At 43.2% G+C, this 23,572-nt stretch overlaps 1 protein-coding gene and 1 long non-coding RNA gene across 3 annotated transcripts in view; one reads left to right on the top strand and one right to left on the bottom strand.

Moving 5' to 3' along the window:
- Positions 1-2,012, bottom strand: part of UBP1 (upstream binding protein 1) — a 72,242-nt gene extending 70,230 nt beyond the window's left edge. Inside the window, exons 1-2 of one of the 2 annotated variants that reach the window (XM_081247304.1) lie at positions 1,962-2,012; positions 1,385-1,576 (exon numbers count right to left, since the gene is read on the bottom strand). In XM_081247304.1, coding sequence (XP_081103430.1) covers positions 1,385-1,497 — 113 coding nt within the window. In that variant the 5' untranslated portion in view covers positions 1,498-1,576; positions 1,962-2,012. Of the gene's footprint in view, positions 1-1,384; positions 1,778-1,961 lie in introns of those variants that run through there. The other variant, XM_081247305.1, reaches the window with a different exon arrangement.
- Positions 2,013-2,082: 70 nt separating this feature from the next.
- Positions 2,083-23,158, top strand: LOC308624228. Its single transcript, XR_014016952.1, has 3 exons — positions 2,083-2,680; positions 15,300-15,399; positions 22,509-23,158. It is a non-coding gene; the product is annotated as an uncharacterized lncRNA (long non-coding RNA).
- The last annotated feature ends 414 nt before the right edge of the window (positions 23,159-23,572 follow it).

Raw genomic sequence — 23,572 nt, 5'->3', positions numbered from 1 at the left:
AATCTGCCTCACCTGCCCTCTTCTGCCTTCACTGCAAGTCCAGGGTCTCAAGGAGCAGCAAGGCCCTCGAGGCCCACACATGTTTTCACTGTGTATCAGTGCCTCTTGTACTGCCGACTGGGGTGACCTTATGACTTTCAGTAGCTCAATTTCCTCAACACTGAGACAGTTGTTCTAGAAAATAAGCCACCTCATCCAGAGCCCTGAAGTTGCACAGCTGCAGAGAGAGGAAGTGCCAAGTTCAGGCAGACCAGCACAGACCCAATCAGGGTCAGAGACCAGCGACCTGACGCTTTCATCCATGTGCTTCCACACCCTAAGAAACATCTCCACTTTTCAGCTCAGAGTTTCCGTTTAAGATTTAAAAGCCAAATTATTTCAGGGAGCAGCCCCTACCATCCAAGGCCTGCTCTGACCCAGAAGTCGTTCTTCTTCAGGACTTTAATGCTCCCTGTCCTCCCCAACAGCTGCAGTGAGAGGTATGAAAGCTACTGGGAAACCGGACAGCACGTCAAAGACATCAGTCATTACTTTAAACAGTCTCTTCGCAAAATCTCATTTAATTCGCATTAACGAAAAATTGCCAAACCACTGAATTTTACACTTTAATCGGGTGAACGTATACTAAGTAAACTATATTTCCATAAAACTGTTTAAAAAATAAACATACAGAGCTGCCAAACTGATAGGAAAAACCCAGTGTTCTTCAGGATAAAGGCGAGAGACTAAGCTCAGATCTGTTTCAACCTATCAAAATTAAACAAAATGAATGGCTGCTCGTACAGACAGCTGAGACTAAACAAACTCTTGTTTGTGGTGCAATCAGTGCATCTTAAAGCCTTCTTCAAAAGGAAACAGCCTCAGAGGGTAGTCCCCCCCAGTGAAAAACTTCACTTTGAGACAATTAAAAACCCCAAGTTAATGTGCTTTTCTCCCCTGTGGCTACTTTCACTTATGATATAATTACTATTGGAATATCAAGTGATTAAAATTTGCAACCAATAAAGACTACAATGTAGAACAGAGTAGGAACTGATGCCAAAGCCCTGGAGAGTGTTCTCCCAACACGAGTCCTAGCATTTCGTACACTGTATTCCAGCTCTAAGTGGCTTCTAAATCACTTGCAAGGCAAGGAAGTCCCTTCCCCCAACTCAAGCCATCCTAACAGCGGGGCGTATTTTACAGCAAAAATGCAGCCCTCAGAGGCGGTCCCCGGGCCAAAGCCTGCGGGGCCGCCCTCCGTCGCCCGCCCCCGCCGTGGGCAGAGGCCCGCGGGGCTCCATGGCGTGGTCAGAGGCCCAGGGTCGTGCAGGCCTTTCCCAAGGAGACAGAGGCTTCCGCCAGCCCGCCCGCCCGCCCGCGGCCCGCGCCCGGGCACTGGTACCTCATGCTGTAGGCGCCGGCGCCCAGCTCCTGCCCGATGCCCGAGAGGCTGGCGTCGAAGTCGTGCACCAGCCCGGACTCGATCACCTCGTCCATCTTGAGCACCCAGGCCATCTTCCGGCTTCGCCGCCGCCCGGCGCGCAGCGCGGCCTCCGCGAGCGGGGCGAAGAGGCCGGAGCTCCACGGGCGCGTCCTGGGGGAGGGCGCGGGTGAAGCCTCCGGCGGCGCGGCGAGTGGTCACCAGCGGCAGCCCGGGCGGCGGCCGGGATGAGAACAGCCAGGGCCCCGCGGGCAGGGCACGGCGAACCCGGCGAGCAGCTGCAGCGGGAGCGGCCGGGCCGCGGGCAGCGCCTCCCTCCCGCGGACGCCGGCCCCGCGCCTCATGCCGCCGCCGCCCACCCCCTGCGCCGCTAGCGCTGCCGCCGCCACCGCCCGCCCCGCCCCGAGGCCCCCGGCCGCATCCTCCCCGGGACCGCGCGGGGGCGGGAGCTCAGCCCGCCCGTCACCCGACCCCCGGTCTCGACCCCCGGCCCGCTGCCCGCCCGCCCCGGCTCTAGCGCCCCGCCGCCCCGGCCAACCCAGCCGACGCCGTCCCGCCGGCCCGGACGCAGGCTTGGCTACGGCTCCGGCTCCAGCTCGCTCGCCGCTTCCGCCTCCTCCAGCCCCGCCCCGGCCGCGGCCCCGCCCCCGCGCTCGCACCGGGCCTAGCCCCCCTCTCACGGCCCCGAGGTTCGCTGCACTCCCGACGCTTCACGTGAAGCAACTGTAGGCCCGTGCAGCGCGGCCCCGCCCACGCGGCAGGTTCCCAGCCGCTGCGGCCTAGCGGCCTCCCTACACTCCAGCCCAGGAAGAGGCGGTGCCAAAGGGCCACCAGTTTCCGCCCATCCAGAAAGGCGCGCTGATTGACAGGCGATCTGAACAATAACGGCAAGTTCTTCGTCGAGGCTCCCGTGAGTCTCTGTGCCCCTGTGCTAAACAACCAGTCAAGATCTTCTTCCTTTTGGGCGGGCTCGAGGACTGAATTTGCTGCCAAAAGAAAGAGTTCATTGGACCGCACTGGAGGAAGCCGCCCTGAACGCCACTTCTGGAGGTGTTTTGATCCCGTGTAGTCTTTGTGGGTACCTTCTGGGTTTTGCCCACATTACAGATGGAGAGAGCGGTTGTGTTAGCCAATAGGCTCACACCCTGCCTGGAGGCTGAAAGGCCCATTGGGCAGAAAGTTTTGATTGACGTGGGTGCAAGCCAATCAACACTTCCGAGGAAGGGCTCTGGAAAGTTCCCTCAACTGCTAATTCCCGTGAGTAGTTTGGCGAGCTTGAACTAAAGGAGGGGTTGGGTCGCAGGAACAGATGGCAATTACGCTGTTGTTATTGTTCTTGCTTCTGGGGTTCACTGGGCTTAGGGGATTCCCATCCAGGGTCTCTCCTATGAGTGCACCTAAAGTCATGTCAAGGGCTCCCATACTCGTGTCTGATGCTTGATACTGGCTGTGGACCGGGACCTCAGTTGGGCCTGCTGGAATGCCTACACGTGGCCTTTGCGTGTGGTCTTGATTTCCTCACAGCGTGGCATACGGGTTCCAAAAGCTAGTGTCCCCAAAGACAGGAAGTAGCAGTTGCTGGTGTTTTAGGACAAAGATTCTTTGCTTGACCAAACTTTAGTCAATCTCCTGACCTCCTGTCCCATCTGTAAAATTCAGGTTTAGCAAGAACCCCACTAAGTCATTCTAGGAACCCTCTAGTTCCGTATCTGATTAGGTTTTTTAGCCTCCATCATCACCTAGGTCAGAGGTCCCCAACCTCTGGGCCACAGACCAGTACCTCTTAGGAACCAGGCCGCACAGCAGGAGGTGAGCAGCAGGCAAGCAAGCAAAGCTTCATCTGCCGCTCCCCATCGCTCGTATTACCGCCTGAACTCCCCCCCCCCCCGCCATTGCTTGCATTACTGCCTGAACCATCCCCCCGGCCGTGGAAAAATTGTCTTCCAGGAAACCGGTCCCTGGTGCCCTGGTCAGTTGCGGACCGCTGACCTAGGTAATATCTGATCACCCTGGACTACCTTCAACAAGAATCCTGTTAGATAGGTTTAACCAGAAACCCCCTTACCTTTGATGTTTCCTCTTACTGAATTTCCATCTGCTAACCCCCACCCTGCTCTTTGGCTCTAAATTCCCAATTACCATGCTGTATTTGAGGTTGAGCCCAGTCTCCCCCACTGCAAAATCCCATTGCAGTCGTCCCTGTACCAGTCACCGTCCTGAATAAAATCTGCTTACCATCTTTAACAACTATTTTTTTTTTAAACACGTAAGGCCTGGGAACAGAAACTGATACAGAATCTTTATTCTGCACTGTATTTTATTAGTCAAGCAGCCACAGAATCAGATTGATGGGAGGAGAGTTAAAGAATTTGGGGCCCATGTTTTAAAACTTCCAGAATCCACCCTCTGGCCACAAATGTTTTACATTCTTTTTACATGAGCATACACTCATCCCCTCCCCAGACCCCTGTAAAGTTCTCATTACAATACAGCATTAAGGTCCAGAATCTTGTGAGGTCCTGGAGCAAATGAGCTCTTGGATGCAGTTCCTTGGGTGTAACTCAAGTGGTTCCTCTCCATATGAAGGTCTGTGAATTAAAAAGACAGGAGATCTGCACTAACCACTACCACATACATCACATGCAATGAGAGAGGCATGGGTAACTGTGTCTCTATAGGCATTTCCCTTCAAAGGGGAGAGCAATGAAAGGCACATAGTAGTCACTAGTCCACAGAAATTCGGAAATCTAACTGGGTAAATGTTGCCAGTTCCTTGATTAGGACTCTGTCAACTTCCTGAGAGTACTCAGTGGCTCTTTTCTCCATCCACTGGGCTCTTAGCTCCACCCTCTGAGTTATCCTTCCAGTTCCATAAAAGGTACCCATGTTTACAGTTAAATCATTTTCTCAGCTGCTTCCTGTCTATAGTTGTGCAGGGGTCTAAAGACCTCTCTTCACGTTGTACTGTCACTGTCCCTTTCAGTCCAAGCTGATACAAATCATCTTTAAACTTTGTGGGTCATGTGAATCAATTTATAATCTAGTCCAATAAGCAAAAACTTCACCAACACACAAAGGGGGGGGTGCAGCTTAACTGTATTGTTTTGGTTCAGAGTTTCTCATAAAGTCACAGTCATGATATCAGCTGGGGTATCAGTTGTGAAGGCTTAATCCGGGCAGGAGGATCCACTTCCAAGCTCACTTGCATGACGGTTGGCCAGAAGCCTCAGTGCCTCAACATTTGGGACCACAAGCCTGCTTGAGTGTCCTCAAAACTTGGCACTGGGGACTTCCCTGGTGGCACAGAGGTTAAGAATCTGCCTGCCACTTCTGCTCTGGTGCAAAGAGTGGGTGCAGGTAAATGGTTAACAGCCGATTCTCCAGAGGGGAAAAACCCGGAATCGTAGCATTTGCCAATTTCCATGGTGTAAGTATTCTCACCACGGCCAAGATCAAGGTACTGACAATATCAGTGATTGCAGAGTTGGTAAGAGACGCAGAGCACATGTCAGCTGCTCCAGGACACCACTGGGTCCAGATTTACGTGTCAGATGCACCCTTTACGTCTTTACCTCAAGGCAAAATGAGCATCTCAAAATCAGCATGTGCAGAGCTGGACTAATAATGACCTCTCTGCCCTCACCCAGCTGGCTCTCTGCCACGGTTTCCTCTCTGAGTGCCTGCACAGCACCACATGCAAGTCAGACCCCAGACATCACAAGTCACCCTTTACGTCTCCTTCCTTCCTCACCACCACATCCAAGCCATCACCAAGGCCTGCTCATTTCACTTCCTAAATATTCACAATCTGATTACCTCCCCCCAGCCCGTCATCACTATTGATTGCCTGCATTATTGCAAAAGGCCAAGTGGTTTTCCTGTATCCACTCGTGCCCACACATACACTCAGCCCATTTCCTAGTATTGAGAGAGAGAGAGCCCTGAAAAAATGCAAATCTGAGAACATTATTCCTTTGCTTAAAGCCTTTGATGACCTATGATGGCTCAGGATAATAATCAGAATCCTTAGGGTGGCCTGAAGGGACATGGGTCTCCTGCTGCCACTTCAGCCTTAATCCCGTGCTGCTCTGGTCCTGTGCCCCTTGCTCCTGCCCTGGCCATGCTGCGTGTCCTTCAGGTCCTCAAACACGCCAAGTCCTTTTCCGATTCAGATCTTTGTACAAAGTGTTCTCTCTGCCGGGAGTTACTTGGTCTGACCAACTCCCCATTCTTCAGTCTCAGCTAAAGTTTTTTAGAAAGGTCGTCTCAAACCTCCCTCTGCTTTTGTCTTCCACAACGTCCTGCTCTTGGTTTGCTCTCCCATCAGCAGTGTAGGAAAGTCCTAGTTGCCTCATATCCAAGCCAACACTTGGTATTATCAAGCTTCAAGATTTTTGACAACCTGGTATAGTGGCATCTCATTGTGATTTTAGTTTGCATTTCCTGGGTTACTAATAAATTTGGGCATTTAAAATGTTTATTGCCCATTTAAATTTTCTGCTGAGTGCAATGCCTATTCAAGTTGGTAGCCCGTTTTTCCATTGGGTTGTCTTATTCTTATTAATTATTAGTAGGAACACTTTACATATGATGGATACCAAAGTTTGTGAGTTACATGTATTGCTAGTATCTTCTTCCATTCTTTGCCTTGTTTTCTCTTTTAAAGATATCTTTTAACGAAAATAAATTTCAAATTTTAAGGTTAAAAAAAAAAAATCTGCCTGCCAATACAGGGGACACGGGTTCAAGCCTCGGTCCAGGAAGATCCCACATGCCGCGGAGCAACTAAGCCCGTGCGCCACAACTACTGAGCCTGCGCTCTAGAGCCTGCGAGCCACAGCTACTGAGCCTGCTCCCCGAGAGCCCGTGCTCTGCAATAAGAGAAGCTACCGCAATGAGAAGCCCGCGCACCACAACGAAGAGTAGCCCCCGCTCGCCGCAACTAAAGACCCAGCACAGCCAAAAAAAAAAAAACAAAACGAAAACAAACCATGGCACTGGCACAGAGTAAGTAAACCATGAGAGAGGAAGGAAGCTGCAGTCCCTTTTATGACCTGGTCTCCAAAGTCACACACCTTTCCTTTCACTTTATTTCTGTTCCATAGAAGTAAATCATTCAGTCCAGCCTTCATTCAAAAAGATGAGTCCATCTTTTGAAGGGATGAATGTCAAGGAACTTGTGAACATATTTTTAACCAGAACAGCCTCATTCATCATTATCACTTAATAGGTTTTTTGGTTGTGTTTTTTTTTTTTTTTTGGCTGCACCACATGGCTTGTGGGATCTTAGTTCCCTGACAGGGATTGAACCTGTGCCCTCTGCAGTGGAAGCACGGAGTCCTACCCACTGGACCGCTAGGGAATTTCCACTTAATAGGTTTTTGAAGGCGCTAAAACAGCAGAATTAGATCAGAAAAAGAAATTTGAGGTATAGAAATGGAAAGAAGGAGGTTAAGATGATCACTGTTTGTAGACTGACTATATGCTCATATATGCGGAAATCTCATGGGAAACAAGTAAAAATTTAATAACACAGTGGCATATGCCATGAATATTTATAAATCAATAGCTTTATATAAACAAACAAGTTTGAAAATATAATAGAAGGAAAGGATCAATTTACAGTATAATTTTAATCTTTTTTTTTTTTTTTTTGGCCGTGCTGCATAGCATGTGGGATCTTAGTTCCCCGACCAGGGATCGAACCCATGCACCTGCATTGGAAGTGTGGAGTCTTAACCACTGGACTGCCAGGGAAGTCCCTACAATGTAATTTTAAAAGATAAAATACCTAGGAACTAACCTAATAAGTGTAAAGAACTATGTGAGCAAAATTTTTTAATTCTCAAAATAAACACAACTGTACATTGAAAACAAAAAATACTACATCCAGGGACTTCCCTGGTGGTGCAGTGGTTAAGAATCCGCCTGCCAGTGCAGGGGACATGGGTTTGATCCCTGGTCTGGGAAGATCCCACATGCCGTGGAGCAGCTAAACCTGTGCGCCACAACTACTGAGCCTGCGCTATAGAGCCCACAAGCCACGACTGCTAAGCCCATGGGCCACAACTACTGAAGCCTTCATGCCCTAAAGCCTGTGTGCTGCAACTACTGAGCCCACACGCCGCAGCTACTGAAGCCCTTGCACCTAGAGCCCGTGCTCCGCAACAAGAGAAGCCACTGCAGTGAGAAGCCTGCACACCACAATGAAGAGTAGCCCCTGATCGCTGCCACAACTAGAGAAAGCCTGCACGCAGCAACGAAGACCCAACACAGCCAAAAAAAATACTACATTCAGTTTTATAATGGTAGTTCTCCTTAAGCTAACCAATAAATTTAATATGATCCCAGTAAAAATAGTAACAATCTTTTAACTGGACAAGCTGATTCTAAGATTAATATGGAAAAATAAATTTGCAAAAACAGTCCCAAAAAATTTGAAAAAGTCAAAAGATATTAGGACATTATAAAACCTAAATATGTAAAGAGTGTGCATTGGTAAATGAATAGACAGATGAGCAAGGGAAGAGAATGAAAAATCAATATGAATATGGAAATTTATGCAGTAAAAAGTGGCATCTCAAATCGTGGAGGAAAATGGGATATTCAATAAATGATTTGGGAATCAACATTAACTATCTGAAAGACATAACAGAATAAACTCCAAATGACTTGAAATTTTTTGTTTTTCCAAAAAGGTTTGAAAGGATAGAAGCAAAATCGTAAAACACTAAAGAAAATATGAGAACATAATTTTAGAGGAGGAACATAATTTCCTTCAGAGATGAAAAGGCTTTTTTAATTATGACACAAAATCTAGAAATTTTAAGAGGCTGATAACATTTGAAAACATAAAAATTGTACTCTTCTTCTTAGTAAACACCACCATAAGCAAAATGAAAAGAGAACAGAGAAAAACTATTTAGAACTTAGATCATGGACCAAAGTTTTATTTCCCTAATATATAAAGTTCCTATAAATAGATTAAACAAAGTACCGTGAAAACGGCATTTGTACACTGCAACTCCAAAAAATACACAAAATGGAGCACATCTTTGAGATATACCCACACAGAAACTTTCATTGAAAAGAGCAGCTAAATTGAGGGGCTACCTCTTGCAGGACAACCTGAAACCTCACCACTAGAATGTTATGTTGCCAGTAATGGTAAAGATTAGCCACATCTGAAGAACACTCTGTTCTTGCTGTTTTGCAAAACTGTGAGAGCAGCTCTTACAGCTCTCAACAGAAAAGCTGCTATTGCCATGGTCAGTGATCCCATACCTACCGTTTCCTCTCAGATGTGACCCTGGAGATCAGCTAATGAACGACTGTTCTTCTTACAGAGCCTTCATCCAATCAGTACTTAGTAACAGCTAATGACCAGGAAGACAGCTGGTAAACAGGAAGGACGAGCTCCTATTGGAGAAAATTGGGTCTGAGAAATGTTCACATTTGAGCGCCAGATTAAAAAGTGTTACCTCCTTGGACTTCTGCACAGCAAGAAGTCCTCGAGAAAAATCAATGATAAATAGCATGATTTTCAAACGCTGACAAGTTAGCAAAGACACTTTCTGTGTGGTGGTCCTTGCTTGGGCTTTGCTTAACCATTTCAAAATATGCATCCCTTCAGATTCTTTGTTAAGAGGTTCATGGAGTTAGTGTCTGTTGTGTTCCCTCAAAATTCAAGGTGATGGGAGGTGATTAGATCATGAGGGCAGAGCCCTGGTGAATGGGATAAGTGCTCTCATAAAAAGAGACTCCACAGAGTTCTCTAGCCCCTTGTGCCATGTGAGGACACAATGAGAAGTCTGCAGCCCAGAAGAGAGCCCTCTCCTGTCTATGCTGGCCCCCTGATCTCATACTTCCAGCCTCCAGAATTGTGAGAAATAAATTCTGTTGTTTATAAGCCACCCTGTCTGTGGTATTTCGTTATAGCAGCCTGAAGAGATTAAGACAGTGGGGTGCTGGGTGTACCTTTGGGACATATTGAGGTTTTGGAAAAGCCAGTGCTAAGTATTCAGTGAGCTGGAGTGTCAGTTAGGTTTTGCTGTGCAACCAGCCATTTCAGAATTTAGTGACTTAAAACAACCAGCATTTACTTAGCTCATGCTTCTGTGGGTCAGAAATTTTGCTGGGCTCAGTTGGGGAGCTATTGTGAGCTCAGTGAGGCTTCCTCATGTTGCAGCAATGAGCTGTGGGATGGCCTTGCTGATCTTGGCCGGCTCTCGCCGACGTCTGGGGTTTGGCTGCATGACATGGCCTCCCATCCTCCTGCAGTCTAGCCCTGCCTTATGCTCATGGCAGTTGAATGGGTTACAAGAGACAACAGGACAGTGTAAGGCCTTCATCGGCCCAGAACGGGAGCATCATCACTTCCGCTGAAATCTCTTGGCCAAAGCAAGTCATAAGACCAGCCGACGTCCAAGGGATGGGGAAACAGACTCTGCCCTTAACGTGAGGAGATGCAAAATCACAACAATTATGAGGTTATAAATGCTGACAGGGGGCAAAGATGATTTTTGTCTGCTGGTTCTTAAAATGCTTCACCATAATAAAATGCATGTTTTTTCAGATTCTCTGTTAAGAGAAATAGGGGCGGGATTGGGAAATTGTGGCCATTTTTGTAAAAAACATGCCACAACCAGTTAGGTAGGAAAATGTTTGAAATACTGCAAGTCAGCTGGATATAAAACTAGCAAAATTTGTTCCTGGAACAGTTAACAAATATGCTCATTCTGAGGTTGATGGATAACAATATCATTAGGTGGGATTTGATCAAAGTCCCTTTGCCTTTAAAATGAGAATGTACCTTCCTGGTTCTGTATGTGCATAGGAGGAATGCCCTTCAACCATATTTTGAGAACTGGGGACTATGTCACAAAGAATATGAACATCATGTGGAATACGTAACCACAAGTAAGGGCCACGTACTCTTTTGAATGTGAGACACTGGTTGGACTCCGTAGCTAGCTTTTGATTTGAATTCCAGCTCTGCCAATTATTACTGTGTGATCTAGGGCTAGTTACATAACCTCTCTTTACCTCAGCTTCCTCATCTGTAAGATGGAGATAATAGTATATCTCCCTCATGGAGTTGTTATGAGGATTAAATAAACTAATACATTGATTGAGCTTGAAACTCTGCCCGGTTCCCAGTAATCTCTGAAGAGCTTTTAGTCTTGGACCTATCCCATCAACAAGAATGACCTGACTACTATAGCCTGGATAAGCAGGCAACTCAAGCATAGACATCGCTCATGGTGTCTGTGACTATGTTGTAAAAACCAACAAAGGATGAAATGCTATTTGACCATATGTGAATGTGAACAGTCTTCAGCTTATCATCGTTTCACCGAGGCACCCCAGCCACGTGGCAGTTGCTGGAATATTTTACTCAGTTATGACTGACTGAAAAAGTTTTACTCTGGAGAATTGTGGAACTGGTAATTCATATGCTTCCAAATGCCCTTCATCTTGAGGAAAACAGAACAGGTAATTTTTTTCTCTCCTAGGCAAATTTAATGTAATATTATGCTTCTCCAAAAACTCAAGCCTTTCTTATTTTTTTCTCCGACTATGGATTTTAAAATTTTAAAAACTTACAGAAAAGCTGAAAGAACAGAAAAATGATCACCTGTATATTCTTTAGTCATATATTTGACTCTTGTTAATTTTTTTTTTCTCTCTTTTCCTACTTATTTATTATTTGCTTAACCATGTGAAATTAAGTTGCATATTTCTTGACAATGACAATTAAGTTGCAGTATTTCATATGTAAATACTTCAAAATGTATTCTAAGACAAAGAAATTCTCCAACAGAATTGTAATATCATTATCACTTCCAAAAAATTTTAAACTTCAATTGAGTTATTTAATTTCTATTATTATATATCATTAAATAATATCTATTAACATTCATTTCCAAATCTTTCCATTTGTTCCTAAATTGTTTATTATAGTTTTTTCTTTAATCCAGAATTCAATTAAGGCTCACAATTACATTTGTTTTTTCAGTCTCTTTAGTCTCCTTCAAAGCAGTTTTCCCCACTGCCCACCTGAGTTTTGTTTTTTTTTTAATTTTTATTGGAGTATAGTTGCTTCACAATGTTGTGTTAGTTTCTGCTGTACAGCAAAGTGAATCAGCTATACGTATACATATATCCTCTCCTTTTGGATTTCCTTCCCATTTAGGTCACCACAGAGCACTGAGTAGAGTTCCTTGTGCTATACAGTAGGTCCTCATTAGTTATCTGTCTTATACATAGTAGTGTATATATGTCAATCCCAATCTCCCAGTTCCTCCCACCCTCCCTTTCCCCCGTTGGTGTCCATATGTTTGTTCTCTACATCTATGCCTCTATGGTTTTTCTTTAAAAAAAATAATAAATTTATTTATTTTATTTTTGGCTGCGTTGGGCCTTCATTGCTGCACGCAGGCTTTCTCTAGTTGTGGCGAGCGGGGGCTACCCTTTGTTGCAGTGCATGGGCTTCTCATTGCGGTGGCTTCTCTTGTTGCGGAGCATGGGCTCTAGGTTCACGGGCTTCAGTAGTTGTGGCACGAGGGCTCAGTAGTTGTGGTTCATGGGCTCTAGAGTGCAAGCTCAGTAGTTGTGGTACACGGGCTTAGTTGCTCTGCAGCATGTGGGATCTTCCCGGACCAGGGCTTGAACCCATGTCCCCTGCATTGGCAGGTGGATTCTTAACCACTGTGCCACCAGGGAAGTCCTATTTTTTTTAATAGACTTATTTTTTATAACTATTTTTTAGATTAATAGAAATATTGAGATGATAGTACAGAGAGTTCTCATATAACCTACACCCAGTTTCCTTTTTATTAACATTTTTTATTAGTATGTTCCATTTGCAATTAATGATCTGGTATTGATTTATTACTATTATTATCATTTTCATTAAAGTTCACAGTGTGATCATATTTCCTTAATTTTTACCTAATGTCTTTTTCTGTGCCAGGATCCCATCCATGATGCTGCATTACATTTAGTTTTCACATCTCTTTTGGTTCCTCTAGGCTGTAACAGGTTCTCCGACTATCCTTGTTTTTGATGACCTTCACAGTTTTGAGGAATACTAGTCAAGTATTTTTTAGACTGCCCCTTTATTGGATTTGTCTGATTTTCTTCACATGATTGGACTAATGTTACAGGTTTTGAAGAGGAAAACCACAGGGGTAAAGTGCCACTTATTCACATATATGAAGGGTCTACAGTATCAACATGACCACTGCACCACCAGGGAAGTCCTCCCCCATTACTTTTAAAGTCTAATAGTTTTACTAGGACATGTCTAAGAATTGATCATTTCAGAATAATTTTTCCAGGAACAGGGTGGGCCTTTTCAATACGTTGATTCAGATCTTTTTTCTTTCTGGAAGATATTTTTGGATTTTGGTTTTAAATATTTATTCTATTTGCTTGTTTTGTTTTCTTTTTTAGAAGCTCCAATTGTATGGATGTTAGATCACCTTTGCCTATCTTCTATCACTATGACCTTTTCTCTGATCATTTTTACCTCTGTCCTTATTTCAGTTCATTCTCTTGGTTGTCTTTATTTATCTCCTCAATATCTCTCATTATGTTTTTCAGTCAAATCTCCTTACTTGGAAATTTTAATTTAGTCTTCTTTTCTGAGTTGCTTTGAAATTTTTATTAAATTTCTGTTGTATGTTCTGTCAACCCTTTTCATACCTTCCTGTTTTACATCCATTTGTATTCTGAGTTTTTAAATTTTTGACTTTAGGTGTTCTTTATATCTGTAAATTCTTCTTTTTTTTAGTGGAAAAAAAGATTCATTTGGGAGTATTGTGAATAGTCTAATGGGAATTGAAAAGCACTTACTCATAAACCTATAAAGTCACAGCAGTATTCCTTTGCCTCAGCCTTTGTAATATACTAAACACAGATAGCATGATTCAGGCATGGGCATCACTAGATGCAGCCCCAGGTTCTCACTGAGTGAATAAGTAAGAGCTGAAGGTATAGATCCTCTTTCTTTATCTATTTACATTCATGCTCCAGATTACAAACACCTTAAACTTGAGGCTCTCATGATACTATGGTGATGAGCTGATGAAAGTGGTTCTTAAGAAGTTCAAGACTCCCATTTTGAAGCAGGAAAGATGACCCTGGAAAATTGTTCATTATATTCAGGAACAACAACATTCCTTTTCTCTCAACATAGCTACTATTAGATTCACATAGCTGCTGTGACAAATTACCACAAATCAGGTGGCTTGAAATAACACAAATGTATTCTCTTAAATTCTGGGGCCCAGAAGTCTGAAATCATTGTCCCTGGGTTAAATTTAGCTCCTGTTTCAGATGGCTCTTTGCTGAAGCAAAGCAATACCACCATAGTTGTACAGGCAGTTACTGACCTGCAAATTCCTCTTTCTGTTCCCCAATCACCAGAATACCAGAAGCAGTTTGCTTTCATCTGGCAGGGACAACATTATATGTCCACTTTTCTTAGAGGTACATCAACTCTCGGGTTCAGTGTCCCTGTTTAGTTTGCAGGAACTATGATCACTCCATCATTCAACAGGTCTACATTTATTTACAACAATGATGAAGTCATCCTGGTTAAAACAGCAAGCAGATGCCTTGTAGACAAACGTTTGGCAAAGCATGGTTGATAAATATCCATAAAAGCAGGTTAAATGTGCAGTATTATTAGATTAAGTAGCACTCAACTCTTGTAATTTACAAGAGATTGTGACTCTGGAAAGAAATGTATAAGCTGCAGCTTCTCAGGTAATCCGCAATGAACTCAGCTCATGGGCAATTAGATCTTCAAGCAAAGATAGAATTATTTTCAACTCAGGGTTTCACAAGGAGTCACACGGTGGAGATATTTTCCATACAGCTCCTTGGACTGGGGGTATATTTTTGGAAAGATACTTTATGTTAGAAGGATTGCAGAACAGAATCTCAGTACTTAAGTGTCCCAGAACTGTGTAGCTGGGCACTGATAGGCACAGATATGAAAGAAAAATCTCAGACAAGTTAGATTATGAGCACTTGTCATAATCTTATCTCGCATTTGATATCAAGGGAATCAGAAAAAAACCCTGGCTTCTTGGACATTCTTAAAGGCGGATTCTCTTGGAATAAAGAAGAATTTTATAGAGGGAAGGCAAGCTGTTGCACTATTTTTAGTCACATTGTAGCCTTTTAATAAACTGGCAAGTTAAATTTGAGTCATGACCTAGGGCCATTTTCCAGAAATATTGAATAATGTAGTGCTGCCTGTCTTGAATGTGGGGTATTTTTCCTTCTCTGTTCTTCCTTTTAGCCAAAACACTCTATTGGGCTGTCTTGGCCACGTGAAAATTACGTTTATGGATTTTTTGTGCTAGGATAATTAATTGAGATTGTTGATGGGTCAGTTTTGTTTGTTAGTTTTGGTTTTGCTTTTGCTTTTTACAATTTCATAGGATGTGGATATCAGAAAAAGACTAATTAACAATAATTATTAACACAGCTATATTGTAATATTTTTGCTTCTAGTACCTGATGAGAGATAGGTAATTCACCACTACCCATGAGTGTGTGTGTGCATATAAAATTATATATAACATATACACATACACACACAATGTGCATGTGTATATATATGTATATACATATATGTGTGTATGTATATGTGTGTGTATACATATATATATATATATATTCATTCTAATCTCAGGCCACTTCTTTCCCCACAAAGTGGATGAGTCTGAAGCTCTCCCCCATAGGGAGGATTTCCTTTCACTACTACCTTTCAATGCCGCTCCTGAGTGAGTGCCATATGCACCACATACTAAGATGAACCATCCTTACACTAAACCCAGGCATTTCCCTGTTCCTACAGCAGGATGCACAGGACCTCAGCATGGCTGAAGGCATGTGCTGACCAGAAAGGGGCTGACAGCTGGGGACTGTGTGCTGACCACACTCCCTGCCTTGGAACAGTAAGTCCTTCCATCTTCTTTCATCCTAACTTCTCTCCTATTTAAAACAAAAACTGCAATGAAAACTGGAGTAGAGATATTGGGGAAGAAAGAGGAGAAGAAGAATCTAAATGCTAAAAAACTGTATTATTCTATTTCACTAGTATGTTTTTCTGTATCTATGAATACTTTCTTTAATATGTGCTGTATGCTTTCTTTCCAGAAAAGCATGGACAAATGAAATACTCAAAATAAGTTGCCTTACATAAAGTGCTAACCACAAAAGTAAATACGGGGACTTCCCTAGTGGTCCAGTGATTAAGAATCCGCCTTCCAATGCAGGGGAGGCAGGTTCAATCCCTGGTCGGGGAACTAACTGCCCACATGCCGTGGGGCAACTAAGCTGTAATTACTGAGCCTGTGCACTCTGGAGCCCATGTGCTGCAACGAAGATCCCGTGTGCCGCAACTAAGACCCTCCGCAGCCAAATTAATTAATTAATTAATTAAAAAGAAAAAGTAGGGGCTTCCCTGGTGGTGCAGTGGTTAAGAATCCACCTACCAGGGCTTCCCTGGTGGCGCAGTGGTTGAGAGTCCACCTGCCGATGCAGGGGACACGGGTTCGTGCCCCAGTCCGAGAAGATCCCACATGCTGCAGAGTGGCTGGGCCCGTGAGCCATGGCCGCTGAGCCTGCGCGTCTGGAGCCTGTGCTCCTCAATGGGAGAGGCCACAACAATGAGAGGCCCGCGTACTGCAAATAAAAGAATCCACCTACCAATGCAGGGGACATGGATTCAAGCCCTGGTCCAGGAAGATCCCACATGCCGCGAAGCAACTGAGCCCATGCACCACAACTACTGAGCCTGTGCTCTAGAGCCCACGAGCCACAACTACTGGGCCCTCGTGCCACAACTACTGAAGCCCGCATGCCACAACTACTGAAGCCCACGCGCCTAGAGCTTGTGCTCTGCAACAAGAGAAGCCACCACTTGTTGCAACTAGAGAAAGTCTGTGCGCAGGAACAAAGACCCAATGCAGCCAAAAATAAAAAATAAATAAATTAAAAAGAAAAAGTAAATAGGGCTATGGAACTGCAAGTAAAATAAATTCATTTGGTAAAGTAAACAGAACTTTTATCCAAATGATAGGTAATGAAAGACTAGAACCACCCTTTGTTCTTACTCATCCCCTTCCTTGGAGTGCTTGTCTCCTCTTCTTGAGCATAGCTACTGCCTTAGTTTTGTGTGGTCATGTGACTGAGTTCTGACCAGTGGAATATGGGCAGGAGTGACCTGAGTTACTTCCAGCCTTGGCCATTTCAAAACTCTCATGAGATCCTTTGCATTCTCCTGTTTAGGGTAACATATTCTGGTTTCCTTTAACATCCAGACCTGATGGAAAGAATTTCACATCACTGGAGATCTGGACTTTGAATGGGGTGTATTGACTGGGACTTGGGGTTACATCCCTTGCAGAAAGAGTTGACTATGTTCTATGTACAGGATAAAGGTATACACAGACACTTGGTCACGTGAAAGGTGGATTGTAACAGATTGGCTATGTTACTAAACCAATTTCCTTTTGTTTAGGCACATAAAGTACAGTTCCCAGTCTCTCTTGGAATGCTAGAGGTGGCCTTGTAATTACCTAAGTTCTAGCCAATGGCACACAGGTGGAGGTATCTTTTGCCTCCTCCATGCTCAGTCATTTAAATTCGCCTTTGTGATTATCTATGCTCTTTCTTCCTGTATCATCAAGTCAGATTCAAAGTATTCAGCAGAGGACTGTGAAGCCTAGGGGAGGCACTCACTGGGCCACAGGAGCTAGATCCCTGAATGTTTCTGTACCACAGAGCCCCTAGACAACGTGCAGTACATAAGTGAAATACATGTTTGTTTTATAAAGCCATTGTAATTTTGGAGGTGTCTGCTAAAGCAGATAACTTGTCTGTACAACCACAGGTCTAGCTGCCTGTATTAGTTTCCTATTGCACTGTAACAAATTACTGGGTGGATTAAAACAACACAAATTTATTATCTTACAGCTTTGGAGTCAGAAATCTGGACTAAAGGTGTTGGCAGGGCTGTGTTTCTTCTGGATGTTCTAGGGGAGAGTCTGATGCCTTGCCTTTTCCAGCTTCTGGAGGCTGCCTGCCATCACATCTCCTTCACTTACTCTGACTCTCCTTCCTTCTTTCACTTATAATGATTACATTGGGCCCACCTGGATAATCCAGGATACTCTCTCCATTTCAAGATCTTTAAGTTAATCACATCTGCAAAGTCCCTTTTGTCATGTAAAGTCACATATTCACAGTTTCCCAGAACTAGGATATGGACATCTTGGGAGCCATTATTCTGCTACTGATAAAATTAATTATTTTAAGATGGAACAAGAAATTTTAAACATAAAATCCCCTCTCTGCCCATTTGAGCCACTACCCTCTCCCCTTTAGTGTGCACTGTGCATCTGCATTACATATTAACTAGATCCCCTTAAAAAACACAAAAATGCCACCAAAAAAAAGCTATTTCCTTCTGGTGCCAGCAAGGTAACTCCTTAGGAGACAACATTCCTTTCTTAATCCTGTAAAGGCTAACAATAACCCACTATTAGTCTTGTTGGACTATGTAAACTGTCAGTATGTTATCTGATGTACAACCCTTGTCTCAAAAACTTATATAGGGCTTCCCTGGTGGCGCAGTGGTTGAGAGTCCGCCTGCCGATGCAGGGGACACGGGTTCGTGCCCCGGTCCGGGAAGATCCCACATGCCGCGGAGCGGCTAGGCCCGTGAGCCATGGCCGCTGAGCCTGTGCGTCCGGAGCCTGTGCTCCGCAAGGGGAGAGGCCACAACAGTGAGAGGCCCACGTAACAAAAAAAAAAAAAAAAAAAAAAAAAAAACTTATATAACTGTGCTTTGACCTCTAGTGGGTGGAACAGTCCTCAGAGCTTTCTGAAAGTCCGTCTCCTGGGTTATAATCCTCAGGTTGGCTCGAATTAGACTTTCCACTTCCTTCTTAGAGTGGCTCTTCATCGATTTTTACACTGACACTTCCATACTTCACTTCCTTCATCTCTTTGCTCAGTATTCTGCTCTGTTAGGTCTTCACTGCCAGTCTTTTTTTTATTTTTTTTAATTTTTTAATTAGTTTCTGCTTTATAACAAAGTGAATCAGTCATACATATACATCTGTTCCCACATCCCCTCCCTCATGCATCTCCCTCCCTCCCACCCTCCCCATCCCACCCCTCCAGGCGGTCACAAAGCACCGAGCTGATCTCCCTGTGCTCTGTGGCTGCTTCTCACTATCTATCTACCTTACGTTTGGTAGTGTATATATGTCCATGCCTCTCTTTCGCTTTGTCACAGCTTACCCTTCCCCCTCCCCATATCCTCAAGTCCATTCTCAAGTAGGTCTGTGTCTTTATTCCCGTTTTGCCCCTAGGTCCTTCATGACTTTTTTTTTTTTTTTTAAATTCCGTATATATGTGTTAGCATACGGTATTTGTCTTTCTCTTTCTGACTTACTTCACTCTGTATGACAGACTCTAGGTCCATCCACCTCATTACAAATAGCTCAGTTTCGTTTCTTTTTATGGCTGAGTAATATTCCATTGTATATATGTGCCACATCTTCTTTATCCATTCATCCGATGATGGACACTTAGGTTGTTTCCAGCTCCGGGCTATTGTGAATAGAGCTGCAATGAACATTTTGGTACATGTCTCTTTTGGAATTATGGTTTTCTCAGGGTATATGCCTAGTAGTGGGATTGCTGGGTCATATGGTAGTTCTATTTTTAGTTTTTTAAGGAACCTCCATACTGTTCTCCATAGTGGCTGTACCAATTCACATTCCCACCAGCAGTGCAAGAGTGTTCCCTTTTTTCCACACCCTCTCCAGCATTTATTGTTTCTAGATTTCTTGATGATGGCCATTCTGACTGGTGTGAGATGATATCTCATTGTAGTTTTGATTTGCATTTCTCTAATGATTAATGATGTTGAGCATTCTTTCATGTGTTTGTTGGCAGTCTGTATATCCTCTTTGGAGAAATGCCTATTTAAGTCTTCTGCCCATTTTTGGATTGGGTTGTTTGGTTTTTTGCTATTGAGCTGCATGAGCTGTTTATAAATTTTGGAGATTAATCCTTTGTCAGTTGCTTCATTTGCAAATATTTTCTCCCATTCTGAGGGTTGTCTTTTGGTCTTCTTTATGGTTTCCTTTGCTGTGCAAAAGCTTTGAAGTTTCATTAGGTCCCATTTGTTTATCTTTGTTTTTATTTCCATTTCTCTAGGAGGTGGGTCCAAAAGGATCTTGCTGTGATTTATGTCATAGAGTGTTCTACCTATGTTTTCCTCTAAGAGTTTGATAGTTTCTGGCCTTACATTTAAGTCTTTAATCCATTTTGAGCTTATTTTTGTGTATGGTGTTAGGGAATGATCTAATCTCAAACTTTTACATGTCCCTGTCCAGTTTTCCCAGCACCACTTATTGAAGAGGCTGTCCTTTCTCCACTGTACATTCCTGCCTCCTTTATCAAAGATAAGTTGGCCATATGTGCGTGGGTTTATCTCTGGGCTTTCTATCCTGATCCACTGATCTATCTTTCTGTTTTTATGCCAGTACCACACTGTCTTGATTACTGTAGCTTTGTAGTATAGTCTGAAGTCAGGGAGCCTGATTCCTCCAGCTCCGTTTTTCGTTCTCAAGATTGCTTTGGCTATTCGGGGTCTTTTGTTTTTCCAAACAAATTTTGAAATTTTTTGTTCTAGTTCTGTGAAAAATGCCAGTGGTAGTTTGATAGGGATTGCACTGAATCTGTAGATTGCTTTGGGTAGTAGAGTCATTTTCACAATATTGATTCTTCCAATCCAGGAGCATGGTATATCTCTCCATCTATTTGTATCATCTTTAATTTCTTTCATCAGTGTCTTATAATTTTCTGCATACAGGTCTTTTGTCTCCTTAGGTAGGTTTATTCCTAGATATTTTATTCTTTTTGTTGCAATGGTAAATGGGAGTGTTTTCTTGATTTCATTTTCAGATTTTTCATCATTAGTGTACAGGAATGCCAGAGATTTCTGTACATTAATTTTGTATCCTGCTACTTTACCAAATTCATTGATTAGTTCTAGTAGTTTTTCGGTAGCATCTTTAGGATTCTCTATGTATAGTATCATGTCATCTGCAAACAGTGACAGCTTTACTTCTTCTTTTCCAATTTGGATTCCTTTTATTTCCTTTTCTTCTCTGATTGCTGTGGCTAAAACTTCCAAAACTATGTTGAATAAGAGTGGTGAGAGTGGGCAACCTTGTCTTGTTCCTGATCTTAGTGGAAATGGTTTCAGTTTTTCACCATTGAGGACAATGTTGGCTGTGGGTTTGTCATATATGGCCTTTATGATGTTGAGGAAAATTCCCTCTATGCCTACTTTCTGCAGGGTTTTTATCATAAATGGGTGTTGAATTTTGTCGAAAGCTTTCTCTGCATCTATTGAGATGATCATATGGTTTTTCTCCTTCAACTTGTTAATATGGTGTATCACATTGATTGATTTGCGTATATTGAAGAATCCTTGCATTCCTGGAATAAACCCCACTTGATCATGGTGTATGATCCTTTTAATGTGCTGTTGGATTCTGTTTGCTAGTATTTTGTTGAGGATTTTTGCATCTATGTTCATCAGTGATATTGGCCTGTAGTTTTCTTTCTTTGTGACATCCTTGCCTGGTTTTGGTATCAAGCTGATGGTGGCCTCGTAGAATGAGTTTGGGAGTGTTCCTTCCTCTGATATTGTTTGGAAGAGTTTGAGAAGTATGGGTGTTAGCTCTTCTCTAAATGTTTGATAGAATTCGCCTGTGAAGCCATCTGGTCCTGGGCTTTTGTTTGATGGAAGATTTTTAATCACAGTTTCAATTTCAGTGCTTGTGATTGGTCTATTCATATTTTCTATTTCTTCCTGAGTCAGTCTTGGCAGGTTGTGCATTTCTAAGAATTTGTCCATCTCTTCCAGGTTGTCCATTTTATGGGCATAGAGTTGCTTGTAGTAATCTCTCATGATCTTTTGTATTTCTGCATTCACTGCCAGTCTTTGTAAGGCTCTATCACATCCTCACATTTTTTCATCCCCCCTCCCTGATTCGTTTCCTTAGTCTTCATCACTATCTCAAGTATGCTATAGTTTTCTTACTTATCTTTTCAACTAGAATGTAAGTTTCATGAGGGAAGAAATTTTTTCCAGTTTTGCAGTGTGATATTCCTAATGCCTAGAACAATGCCTGACATTTGAATAGGTGCCCAAGTACTTGTTGAATAAATGACTTTTTTTTTTTTTGCGGTACGCGGGCCTCTCACTGTTGTGGCCTCTCCCGTTGTGGAGCACAGGCTCCGGATGGCGCAGGCTCAGCAGCCATGGCTCACGGGCCTAGCCGCTCAGTGGCATGTGGGATCTTCCCGGACCGGGGCATGAACCCGTGTCCCCTGCATCAGCAGGCAGACTCTCAACCACTGTGCCACCAGGGAAGCCCGAATAAATGACTTTCTAAAAAATGGAATGGAATTACATATGTTTTGTAGTGTTTATTGCTCAAACAATAGTAATTTGGTATAAATTTGGTAACTTGAATCAGCCTACTTGATACTTCACCATGATACAACGTACATTTCATTGTTAGAGGCTGTGTGATCATAGGATGCAGTACTAGGATTCCCAGGGTGTAGTTAATAAATTTGTGCATAGATTTCCTATGAGAATGTGTAATGTAAAAAAAAAAAGCGGCTAACTGGAAAGATTCAAAGTGGAGTCCATAAACTGCTTGACAATTACTAAAATAAAAGGATTCTAAAATCAAAGAACCATGCAATATAAATAACATTAGTGCTGTTTATCATAAATACCTCTAGATCATTGCTTCTCATACATTAGCATGCATATGAACCACAAACCATAACATACATATGAATTACCTGGAAACTTGTTTAAAAATGCAGATTCTGAGGTGAGGCCTGGGATTCTGAACTGATGAATTTCTGAGTGATGCTGATACTGCTGGTCCATGGAATAGCAAAATCTTACATGATATTAAAATCAGAAGTTTCAAAGGTAATACTTCTTCTTTTGCAGGAAAGGTGTTAAAAACCAAGGTCTGGGGACTTCCCTGGTGGCATAGTGGTTAAGAATCCACCTGCCAATGCAGGGGACATGGGTTCGAGCCCTGGTCTGGGAAGATCCTACATGCCGAGGAGCAACTAAGCCCATGCACCACAACCACTGAGCCTGTGCTCTAAAGCCCACAAGCCGCGACTGCTGAGCCTGCGTGCCACAACTGCTGAAGCCCATGTGCCTAGAGCCTGTGCTCAGCAACAAGAGAAGCGACCGCAATGAGAAGCCCACTCACCGCAACAAAGAGTAGCCCCTGCTCGCTGCAACTAGAGAAAGCCCCGCATGCAGCAATGAAGACCCAAAGCAGCCAAAAATAAATAAATAAATAAAAACCAAGGTCTGGGGACCTAAAGCGAGCATCAATCTTCCCCAATCATCATTGATGTGGTAAGGGATTTTCTGAACTGAGATATCACTTTCTTTTTTTTTTTTTGACCAAACATCATACACCAAAGACTGGTGTTTGTAATGTATAAATACTGGTTTGAATACGGAGGCAGGAAAAAAGGCAGATTGGGCCAAGGAAGCAGAGGAAAAGACCAGAAGTCTTAGTTACATTTCTGTAGGGATAAGACTTTAATAAAACAAATATATATGAAGTCATACAATGAAGTCATACCCCTCATCTCAAATAGTCTTTTTCCTCTCTTCCTCAGTTCCTCCTGTCTCTATATCCCAGATTTGCAATCTTGAATGTACTCTTTTTTCCCCCAGAATTTAAAATCATATATCATGTGCACGTTAGTTTTTTTTTTTTTTTTTTTGGTTGTTGTTTTGCACCATGAACAATGCACATCTGGAAGTGCTGGTGTAATTCATTTACTTTTTAAGAAAATCGAAGTGGTAAAAGTACATAGCTTAAAACATCTATCAGTAACAAAGCACAGTCCCCTGCCCCAACCTCCCTTCTCATGACGTTGCTAGTTTCCAAAGCAGCCACTTTCAACCTTTAGCTATATCTCCTGATATTGTGTGTGGTTTTAGACACTATCTATTCACTTTCTTCAGGGGAAGGTAAGGATTCG

The sequence above is a fragment of the Mesoplodon bidens genome (assembly GCF_964165515.1).
Source record: "Mesoplodon bidens genome assembly, chromosome: 10".
NCBI lineage: Eukaryota > Metazoa > Chordata > Mammalia > Artiodactyla > Ziphiidae > Mesoplodon > Mesoplodon bidens.
This window is presented reverse-complemented; position numbering and strand designations above follow the sequence as displayed.